Source organism: Manduca sexta, chromosome 3, assembly GCF_014839805.1.
Source record: "Manduca sexta isolate Smith_Timp_Sample1 chromosome 3, JHU_Msex_v1.0, whole genome shotgun sequence".
In the NCBI taxonomy this organism is placed as follows: domain Eukaryota; kingdom Metazoa; phylum Arthropoda; class Insecta; order Lepidoptera; family Sphingidae; genus Manduca; species Manduca sexta.
The window spans coordinates 4,618,022-4,630,381 of record NC_051117.1 but is presented as its reverse complement, the minus strand read 5'-3'; the positions used below and the strand labels follow the sequence as shown (position 1 = coordinate 4,630,381).

Here is a 12,360-nt window from a genome sequence, read left to right as displayed (position 1 = left end):
CGCGCGTATTTATACGGTTCGCGCGGCGCCATCTAGTGTAGAGTAGAAAATTCTCGAATTACGCCTCTGCTTCGTCATCGCTGCGCGCGCAGACACGCACACAGAGACGCGAATATGTTTCGATGAGTTGCCTAGCGACGGTATTGGATAGAATTTTCGTGAACGTCATTGACCGCCAGCTGACTGAAATTAACAAGGCCGCAGCGCCGGGCGGCGTGCGCTGATGTTTGTAAACAAGTCTAGAAAATGTAAATGATTCACGAGGCATGATAATAATGTTGTAATCATGCGTTTATCGGGAATTTTCTTTGTATGCGATTGCTTTGAAGAATTGGACAATTAAACAGTGACACTTTATAATTTTAAAATTGAACTAGCGTGTAACCACTTCTAAATTAATCATTCATTCCTATTTCATTCATTCATTAATTATTTCACCATCATGTAATAAAATCTGACCTAACTACTTTCACGCAACGTAAAAATCAATAAGTGTCGGGTAGCTATAAAATCTATAAGAAACCTCAAATGTGGTCAACAGTATCAAATACGGCGCCATTTTAGATTACATTTAATAAACACAATATCTTAACCGCAACGGTAATGGATAGGCAAAATCTAGGTCCACATTTGCAAACCTACATTGGATTTTATTGTAGAAATAATGTAGGACTCGTAGGTATACTTAGTAGCCACTAAGTAAGTACTTAAGCATACGGAATATGGTAACATCGGTATTTTATACAGACAATAAATGCATAATTATTCGAGAACAGTGAATATATAAGGAGCTATATTCGAAACTGTGTCGTTGAGACTATTTTCTTTATAAGTACTTATAGATTTTTTTTCAATACTAAGATAAAAGTTAGAAGTACTTATTTAAGTAATTCCAACGGATATTGTAAACAGACCGAATATACATAATATGTAGATGTCAAATTATTAACCTACCTTATTCTTACTAATTTTTATTTGTTTCTGTTGTATTTAAACCTTTTTTACTCTATTTATTTATTGCAAAATCAGCCTGCCGAAATACTTAGAAATAAAAACATATTCACTCGCCAGGTGGTTATTCTATAGATTTTTTTGGGTGGTAGGTTCGTTCCTATTATGTGCCGGATTATACTGTTAGAAAAGGTACACTCAGGACATCTTTACATCGTCATCCATCCTCTTGTCTATAGGGTAAACTGTGGTTTATTAATGTTATTGTGCGACATTTTCTACCAAGAAAACCTAATTAAGTAGCTCTGTAAATGGATAATACTTACGTTTCATTGCCCATTGCTCTGATGCCTGATGGCAGTGTATTTGGTCTATGGGTCGGTGGCGAAGGGCGAAATTTTCCTAAAGGTAACCCGAAGAACGAGTACCTGCGCCTTAGTACATATCGCTGACAAATTAACAGAAAACAAAAACTAACGCAAATGTAAATAAACATAAAAGGGAAGTCGGTAGGAATCGGAATATTTCGCCACTGTTATGGGTTTGATTTATTACGCAATCAACGTTCATGAGATCAAAACAAAAACAAATACAAGTTGCCTTTGGGCTTGATATGGCGATAGGCTCGCTTCTTATCACATCATTGGACGGATAAGCTAAGCTAAATATGGATACCCTAAATGTATCTCTGATGAACTCACAAGACAAAGCTTGTGTAAGTAAGTGTATAAGACACAATTCAAATAATAAGTACTTTTATTTATAAAATAAAATAAATTATTCAAATTATAGCATGCGACGTTCCATTGTTCATGGTCAAACCCTAATCCCTATAATATCCACAGTTAATGGCCAAAAGAAATTACAGGATAGACGGTGATATTACAAGCAGGCTAAGATTGAATTTTACACTTATTCTTACTTTAAGAATGTAAAAGTGGAAACATCTATCAAAACGTATAATTTACAAGTCAATTTTATAAAACCTAGAAAATTAAATTGCATTTCTATAGCTTTTCTAAACTTAAAAACTTAAACTGAACAGCATTTTAATAAAATATCATAAAATATAAAACCGTAAATAAATGTTTCAAAAGTCATATTCTTTGCATTTACAGCTCATTGAATGTATTTGAACAGCGTTTAATACAATATTAATAGTGTAATTGATTTTAGGTAAAATATATTGTTTCTTACAATGTACCTAGGGTAATAATAACCTAGGTACATTGTAAGCAACAATAGGATAGCAACAAGAGGATTTCGATGCAAGTATAAACTTGCATCGAAATCAAAACCAAATCCTCTATACATTACTGTATACAGTATACTATTATCCCTTTACAAAATACAAATATAAAAGAGGTTACTGAGAAGAATTTTCTGGAATATTCTGCCAAATAATAACATTGCGTTCCATGCACTGCGAGTATCTTTTGATCATTTCAAAGATAAATGTTTCACTAGTCACAACAGAAGATAACATAATATTGTTATGTACTTTTATTGTTATGGTTCTAGAAATATCTAGTTTTTAGGTTAATTGTTTATACCGTGTTATTTTAATTTCAAAATATTTATTTATTTTAGTAATTGTGCATTTGAATTAATGCAATATTGTGTAATAAATTTTTCAAAAGTTGATTTTAACGTACAGCTCTCTTAAAAAACTTTTGAATATGTATTTTGTTTGAACTTTCAGTTATAAGATTTCTCATTAATTGGTATTGCTTGACCTCGCGCAGTTTGGCAAGCTATGAAATCAGTCCAGCCAGAAAAGCAAATAGGCTTGCCAATTTATAATAAAAAAAACTGCATATTATGCTAGTTTATGCACACAAATAGCTCTACAATTATAGTAAGTATAAGTTTTTATAATTGGCTCGACGGTCAAGGAAAAAACTCTAACAATCTACCAACACGCAAACCTATATTTTTTCACAACAACCATAGCGGAATAATTTTTAATTTCTTTAATGGAATTGTCATGGTGCCATGTTTATCCTTTATTAAATACAGTAATACAAAAACTCATATTAAGTACATATATATGTATTATACCACGGTCACCTACTTTAACATTATTTTTATCGCCATTGCATTGTCGAACCTTTTTCTAGAATATTTTTAATGTATTTTTTCTCACCGTTTGTATTCGAAAAGTATTCGACATTCAAAAAGAGCAACGTATTTTTACTGGAAAGTTCCATATTTAAAGAGGGGTCTTTATTATTCTCGAAACATCCCGACACCCTCCGATGCCCGTCGCGGTCGCTCTTTACAATCCACATATTGAGTCGGGTCATTTGAATTGCATTATTTGGTTTTGAATTATTTAACATTTTGTGACGCGTTTCTAGAACTTAATTACGTGTAAGACTTTTAATACATTCTAGAATCATGTTTAAATGTATTTTACAATTAAGTATGGTATTTTTTAAATACTCTCATAGTAGGCGTACCCTCAATGTTGACGATTAGAGTCAACGATGGATAAATGGAATTAATTAAGTGCCTTTACAAATAATCTCGTTTTATTCCTATTTGATTGATACGCAGAATTCTTTAAAATGTCGCCCATCATCAAGCTCCAAGTAATTCGGGCGATTTATTTATGTAATTATACTTACTTGGATAATTGGCATACATATACAGTATACTTACACCCTTTTCTCCTTTTTGACCGTATACCTATATTATTATGGATGAGAGTAAATATACAAGGTAAGCTTGAATCGTCTACTGCTGGATATAGACCTCCCCCATTGAGCGCCACAGGGACCGGTTCGGTCTCGTCATTCAAAGCAATAAAAAAAACAAATTATAACTATACAAATATATATAAATATAATTATAAATCATAATTGTACTGTAAAGGTAACGAATAATCTATAAAAATCCATAGGTCGTTCACCGTTTCCTGGTAACCTGCTTATTCAGGTCATCTAGTGCATCCGACGGATCCTTAGGTTTTGACATGCGCTGTGATAATTGAAGTTTGAAGCCTCACTATATTGATCGGTAACTGGAAGGTAAAATGAAAAGAAAAAGTAAACCTAAGCAAAATATTTGTCGCATAAGTCAAAAATATTTCGCCGTTGCTTTAAATGGTTGTTAGTCTATAATTGTTTAGCAAGTATGGATGTATTTTTATTGGTTATAGACATATTATGATTTCGAATAAGTAATTTCGTTCTAAAGTCTAAACATTTAAGACTCATCTTGCGTTGTCTAAATATTTTTTTGATGGCGGGAAAATTTATTTTGCAATAAGAAATCAAGTCGGCTAGCTTTTAAATAATAAATAAATCAATAGACGCAATAATAATTTAGTTCTTATTTCCCTGTATAAATACGTAATAATTTATAATTAAGAACTTAAATAAGTATAATATTTTTTGAAGTTGGGTAAGTAAATATTAATTTAACTGATAGTATACTTGGACACAATGCGTAGCAAAACGTTTTTATTGTTTTTAGTTCTTACACTCGTACAATATCCTTTAATTTTATTTTTGTACATATTCCTAAGTAAATCAGTACTTAGATATTTATATAAACGCGATATTATTAAAAAAAAGCAGATATCTACTTTTAGTCCAAGGTCGCTTACACGTGCAGCCTAATCTTTCAAATCACAAAACGTAAGCAGCTATAAAATGTACCTAAACAAAATATTTCCGTGATACATTTTGGCAGAAAGAATGTTCCAGTTCATTCGACCTTCACTGACCTACCCCAAGACGTAACATTTCGCGCGTATGCGACTCCATGACGTTCGAGACGATTCTAGAAAGGTCCATCGACTCCGACACATCGATCGGAGGGGTGATCAATGTGCGGTCCGCTTGGAAGTTATCTTTGGGCGTTTTTGTTATAACAAATATATTTTTCGTATTATGCATTTTTTTAAGGTTGCATTATTTGTAATGTAATGTAATATGTTTTTAATTATTTAACCATTAATACGCATGCCGATAGTCAACAATTTATTTGGATACTACTACTACGTGACTAAATGTAAGTATGTTATCTCTTTATTTACAGTTTGGCATGATTCGACATTTTATGACTATCAACTTATTGAAGAGAACATAAATATTACGTTTAATAGTCAATTATAATACAATCAAAATAAAATTATTTCTTTAATAAAATAAGAAAAAAAAAAGTAGTTAAGTACACTTCTTTGAAGTAAAAAAAAAAATACTTAACGGAGTTGAGCGACCCGGACTATTGAATACCCAGCGGCAGTTACTATAGCTTCTAGTATATTCCACTCGATACTAGATGGCGTTCAAACTATATAAAAGCGCGCCGTGCCGCCGTATCGTCAGTTGAATTCAGAACTGCGAATCAAGCACTCTCAAAGCAATACAAACTATCTTTTCTCAACACTACAAATCAATCGTACAAAATGTCTCTGCTGCCATACTTCTTTGACGATTTCGGCTTCAGGCGTCCTGGCAGACTCTTGGATCAGCACTTCGCCCTCGCTCTGACGCCTGATGACATGCTGAACGTTGTCGCTGGTCCTCTACTTTCCCGGGAGTACTACAGACCCTGGCGCCACCTCGCTGCTGCTGCAAGGGACGCTGGCTCCAGCATCAAGGCCGACAAAGACAAATACCAGATCAGTTTGGACGTACAGCATTTCGCACCTGAAGAAATCTCCGTCAAAACCGTCGATGGATACATCGTGGTTGAAGGCAAGCATGAGGAGAAGAAAGACGAGCATGGATACGTCTCTCGTCAGTTCGTGAGGAGGTACGCGCTGCCTAAAGGTTGCACCCCTGAGACGGTGGAGTCTAAGCTGTCGTCAGACGGCGTTCTTTCCATCACCGCGCCGAGGAAGGTTCCAGAAGCAGTCAAGGGTGAGAGGAAGGTGCCTATCACTCAGACTGGCCCGGTTCGCAAGGAGATCAAGGATAAGAACGAGGGCACCGAGCAAAAATCCGAAGAGTAAAACTGATCTAACGCATCATTCCTAAACGCTTTTAAATTTAAAAATGGCGGTGCCATTAGACTGAATTGTTGTAAAGCACGTATGTACCTTTATTTATAATTAATAAGCTTTAATAAAGTTCCTTTTATAATTATTTTAAATTGTCTTTTTATTGATTCACCAATAATTCTATTAACACAAATTATATATATAACCACACAAATAAAAAAAACCGTTTTACAGTTCAACCGTAAAACGGCTTTTTTATATTTAATTGTGTAAGATATACCTTACACAATTTAAATGATATTGATATAAAATCCAAATGTTTCATTGTTTTTGCCAAAAATAAATATTTGTCTATAATTATAAAAATACCCTCCTGAATCATTGTTTGACAATAAATTCTTTCTATTCACATTTTGCAATATTATAAATCAATTGATGTAGAAAATTTCCCTATTCCTGGATATTTTTTAATTATTGAGCAATTAAGTATTAAGTTCCTATTATTTATTGTTTCTGGGTAGGTATCTCATTTGGATTTAAAGCCCAAAATTTGAACGTTTTCGGTAACGAGCTAAAATTCAAATTTCTCCTTTACGTAGCATATCAATTTCTGCTGATTTCTTTTACTTGTAAATCTAGTCGAGCTATAGGTATTATTGCCTATTTTCTCTGTAAGGTGGAATATTAAAACATGCTTCTAGAATACAATTTGGAACGTTTAAAATTACCCTCACATGAAATAAAAACTCACATTTCTTACGAATTCTCTTTATTTAGCTACAACGTAATGACAACATCCACATAGTAACGTGGACTAAAATCAAGTATAACACGTAATGTTAGTGTATAAAACAATCTGACCATGTTTAGAAGCTCAGTTATGCATATCACTACAGTGCTGTGTATTCACAATTTTACTTTTCAATATCGGTTTGAAAAAACTGCAACCAACAAAATAGTCAACTTATTAGTAATTAGGCTGTATGGCCGATAAACTAGACCATCGTTTTAAAAAGAAAGAGATTCAAAATTAGAACGCCTTTTTTATACTTAAATTTTAAGTAGAGCGCCTGATCGATAAGTATTAGCAACAAATAGATTTTAATCAGTTTATTGCCACCAGGTTTTTATTTATTAATTAATTTTATGTAGTTATTTCAATTGTATATTAATTTCAGATTATACTTAGTATATTGGTTTATCTTCACAATTATTAATGTAACAAGATAAAATTAATACAATAATTGATAATGAATATGCAAAATTGTAGTACTTAGTAGTAACTAATGATGTAACGATTTTTTTTTATTTTTTCGTTTAGATGTCCGTTCATTGGTCATCTACTAGGTTTTTTTTACCAAAATAGTTTAGATTAGATCGCATTTAAATCATTCGTTTGAAGACATAAAAATCTACTACGATTTATCGAAAAGTATACGCCTACGGATATTTAAGGCATTTCCAAACCGATATTAAAATATTCTACATTAATTCATATTGCTATACATTGAGACTACTTTAAATAGTCGTTGAACAGTTAATTTCGTCTAACACACAATTATATAAGCGAACAAAAGAAGTTTTATCTAAAACGTAATACAACGTCCACTATAAAAACGATGCCAGTGAAGTGCTGAAAGTTCAATTCATTACGAGCCATTTGTTGAAACTTTATTGTGTATTTTAGTTATTCTTTGGTTCATGATAATGATCATGATATACAAGGGCGTAGCTACCGATGTAACAGCCGTTTGAGAGATACGGGGCCCCTGAGCTTTGGGGCTCCTTTCGGCTCAACATTAAACTAAGCGGGCGTCCAAAAGTTCGCACTGCCCTTAGAGCCCCCAACAATTTTAGATAGGGTCCCTCTGTGGCAAGCTGCGCTACTACTAATATATGTGTTTGTCGTGTATTTCAGTTAGAAATATTTACTTCTTTATTTATTTTATTTTACTATATTTGGAAAACAAACAGTAGTTATGGTACAATTATATTTATAACATTAATATCATTAATAACATTAATTAGTCCTTTTACAATCACGGGCGTTCTAATAGAAGGATAGCTTTGATAGCCGTATAGGTTATAGATAATTTTTTGGCGTTTTTCTTCTAGAAGACGGATTCGCTTCCGTAGAGGGAATAGGGTCCCTGATTATACAAAATAAAATATTTCATGATTCTTGAGAGAGTTGTTCACTTGTATGGAAATTTAAAATTAATTTATCCCTATTATTGCGAGCATATAAATGCATTGCTCTAAACACCAAAAAACAACTGTATTGCCCGTTCTTCTCTGATGAGAACTGCTGTCCAAACTGGTAGAGTTAATATTGACGGAATCTAAATAATGTGTAACATTTTACGGTTTCATATAAATCATTTCATTTCATTAGATCAATTAGTATATAAGGGTTGGTTAGTCACTATGGCCTATGTACACAATGTAAAGGTGAACAAAAATAATCCATCAAGAACTTGTGATATATAATATTTAATACGAACTCCTTCTTGTGATGTATAATATCTACTCCTAACTTCTTGTCGGGATATTCAATAAGAATTCTAAATCAGCTTCGGGACTGCGTTGCAAGAGAAGCATTTTAATTAAAATTATTACAAACTAACATACTTTTGTGTTATTTGAAGTCTTCCCCATCAGGTCGACTGGGTTTCGTATACTTCCATCCACCGAAGGGAACTTGTTAGTATTCGTTAAAGAGTATTTAAATTCTATGACGTTAGTGACAGCGTCTTTTCATTTAATATAGGTTAGATTCCATAGTTATCCTTAATGTAATCATGAACGTTATCAATATTTTGTTTCTGCTTTACTGGTGATAGAACATTTTCAATGTTATTGGCTTTTTTTAATAGCTTTGAACGACGAGACGAGCTTGCCGTTTGCCTGATGTTAAGCGATACGACTGCCCTTAAACAGTAGATACACGATCCAACACCTTGAATTACAAAGTATTGTTTATTCCACTCGCCATCCTAAGATAAGAGGTGTTAAGTCTAGTAGTTATACTGGCTACAATGTTCTTCAAACCGGAACATAACAGTGACTATACTCTGTTACTTGGCGGCAGAAATAGACATTGCGGCGGTACCTACCCAGGCGGAATCTCACATGTCAGAGACCTACGACCAGTAATCATATACTCAAATGTAAATGTTACCTGTAAATACATATTAGAAATAGAACTTAGAACTTCACTGGCAACACCATACCTTACTTAAGTCATTTATGACTTTATTGTGATAAAAACAATTTTTTTACACAACAATATCTATCTTATAAATAAATAATGAAGAGCATATTTATTAAGTGCCTAGTTAAATAATATCATCCAGTGGTTTATAACTATTTTCTATATTTATTTACATGGAAGGCATAAGGCGTGTGCATGGTTAGAAACTAGACTCAAAAATAAAATAGGCTATTTATCCACAAGAATAATTTAAATTTTTGATTTTGGAAAAAATAATATATTAAGGACGTAATATTTATTCTATCGATGAAGTTTTAAAGTGAATACGTCTTATAAATTAAATATACTAATATTCAGGTAGATTTATAAGATACATTATTGTTATCCAATTTTGGATGTTATTTACTTTACGTTCCCCCTTAGAGTGTCTCAAAAACGCGACTCGTAAGTCGATGTCGTTTAATTTTGATGTTTGTGATTGGTTGAGAGACCGATGCCTTAGTCACGTGATAGTTTTTCAACCAATCAAAATAAAACGATGCGAAGTTGTGTTATCTTTTTTGCTACATCATAAGCACACTGATTTTCAAATTAGCGATACGACTGACGAACACAAACGTGTCGTGTAAAGTATAAAAAAATAGATTTTTTTTTTTTTCGAAGTATAAAGACGTATTCTCATTAAAATCTTACGACTGTATTTCACAGCCCCAACAATGAATAGAAATTGTTTTTTTAAACCCATAAACGAATATAACATTGAGAATTTTTTCTATATTTTTCCAATGCGAATTTCTTTATAACTACACTTCTCTAATATCTAAGCTAGGTAAAAAGATGCCATTTGCTTCGCAACATCTAACCCTAGAATACAATAGGTATAAAATTGAGCGTTCTTGATATGTATCGATTACATTTTTGCACGTGTTTTTGATAAAATTTCAAACAAAACATTTTTTAACAAGGAACTTATACAATTGTATATAAGTATAACAAATACTAACTATTACATATATACATACAGCATAAACGATAGAAATAATTTCTATAACATAGACAATATTATCTTATAAATATATTTTTCTTTTAGTGGTTACAAAGTGATATGTCTTCGATTTGTTTTTTTTTTAAAGTTAAGGTTGTCACGTTTATATTGTGTTTCATTTTTTGCATAGTGATAGGAAGCGTGTTAGTGCAATCGATTAAATATTGAAATAATTTATCGGCCATAGAGAATTTATAAGCAGCCATCTTGGAAACATATTGATTTACAGCCGTTTCAACAAACGGTCCCAATCTTAATCTTTAATTTCATTCTGAGAATGAACCAATCAAAATAAGTCGTTTGTAAGCGTGTCAAAAAACTTGGTTTTGATTGATCCATTTTTGAGATAGATCAAAAAAATCAATTAGGATCATTTAGTGAAAATGGTTACATAGCTTCACTCACATTTTTTTACGCAATACTTTTGCATTGCAGTGTTTTCATGACAAGGAAACTATTTCGTTACCGATTTACATAATCGTTGTCAACAAAGTTCTTAAGCGTTAGTTCCTGGATTTAAAGTAATAGTGTCCTAACAGTAAACAGCTTCACCTAACACGACACTATGTTAAAACTCTTTTAGAACACAAACATCTATGTCTACTTCAAATTAAAGCTTCCATTTTTACCATTTTAATTTATATATAATGTTTTTCAGAACATTTATCTAGGTGTTCACTAAATTGATTTTTGTTCAGGGGACAAAACTTGGCAACGCAATAATTTTCATTTTGGTGATACTTCTCTTTATGCAACATTATCAAACATGAATCTTATTCGGTTTTATTAAATTCTGAAATTACTTTCAATCTTTGTGTTAGCATGGTCCTTTTTTCTTTCAATTTCAAATTATGTTTGCCTAACCTTGAATGAGGCCGAAGGACACAACTTGTATTAATAGATAATTATTAAAGAATTCATAAATTATGTGATTGAAATGTTTAGCCTAATTCGAGTTTTTATTTGGACTGTATTTGAACTAAATATTATGGCCGGATTTCGACAATTGCTATAAAGTACAATACGTTTGATCATTATATCTGTATATTGCCAAGTTTTGTTCCTTAGCATATTTCCTAATCGTGCTTCACATTGATCAATATAATTTCCTACTTACAATCATCTATCTAACAGAAAGGCGCGTTACATCTACATCAGATACTACCCTTATCGGTTAAAAAATAAAGATAATATTTGTGTTGCAAACACCACCAAAGAAGCCCACTCAAACAGTGACGCGCGGAAGAGTTCCCATATACAACATAACTATTTGTGTTTGCAACACAAAACCTCTACGCTACCGGAGATTCAATGAAACACTAACAGTGTAAAAGGCGTTATACACTTATTTACAAAACCCAGCCTTTAGATCGACCTACAAGCACCAGATCTAAGTCGAAAATAAAACGAAAATACAACTATGATATGTTTAGTTCATCTCAGTCTTCATACTACTACTAGAGTCAGTCCTAAGCTAACGGATTTTACAATCCCATAAGAAGAGGACGCGATATTTCCAAAAAATAAACGGAAAAGCTTCGAATATTTAATACATCCAATCTCGTAATACACATCACTAGAAAAATATTTAGGTTCAATTGCATCAGCAACATGTTCGTTAAAATTATCATATATTGTAATACTCACAGCTTTTATGATATGTTTCGTTTCATTATATATATTTACATCTACACTTACGTCTATATACGTGGTGTCATCTCGTGCGCGATCTAAAGCGGGTGCATCGTGCTCTATATAATCTACATTCATCATAAATTCATCGTAACTTTTCAAAATAGATACAAAATTGATATCATTTATAAAATATCTCTCCTTGTTCAAAGGAATCATGTCTAACGAAGATGATTTTTTTTCGAATAAATTCGACATAGAATTGACTAAGTATTTGAACAGTGAAGCGCAGGTGGTGATAGTTTGTTTTAGGTTATAGAAGATGGTGAGAATGATGATAATGATATGGAAGTATTTGCAAGGGTTTTGAGTATTGGCAGCACTGGGCGGCGCAGGGTAGACGACGTCCACTTCGGCGATCTTGAAGATGGACAGCAGAAGATGAGAGGAAATATCTTCGTTTTGCGAGTTGATGCGGGACTTTACTATCTTCAGAACGTCAATGCATTCCTCCTGGAAATTGTTTTTTTACATTATAAATCTTGTTTGATGAATACCGTTTTT

At 32.6% G+C, this 12,360-nt stretch overlaps 2 protein-coding genes across 2 annotated transcripts in view; one reads left to right on the top strand and one right to left on the bottom strand.

The window, feature by feature from the left end:
- Positions 1-5,275: 5,275 nt before the first annotated feature.
- Positions 5,276-6,057, top strand: LOC115456026 (protein lethal(2)essential for life). The gene has a single exon (XM_030184870.2). The coding sequence runs from the start codon at positions 5,369-5,371 to the stop codon at positions 5,915-5,917; it is 549 nt and encodes a 182-aa protein (XP_030040730.1). The 5' UTR covers positions 5,276-5,368; the 3' UTR covers positions 5,918-6,057.
- A 600-nt stretch (positions 6,058-6,657) lies between these two features.
- LOC115456022 overlaps positions 6,658-12,360 on the bottom strand; it is a gene marked incomplete at its 5' end in the record, with an annotated part of 42,245 nt that continues 36,542 nt past the window's right edge. Inside the window, 1 exon segment of the mRNA XM_030184866.2 lies at positions 6,658-12,309. Within this exon segment, the coding sequence (XP_030040726.2) occupies positions 11,611-12,309 (699 nt within the window).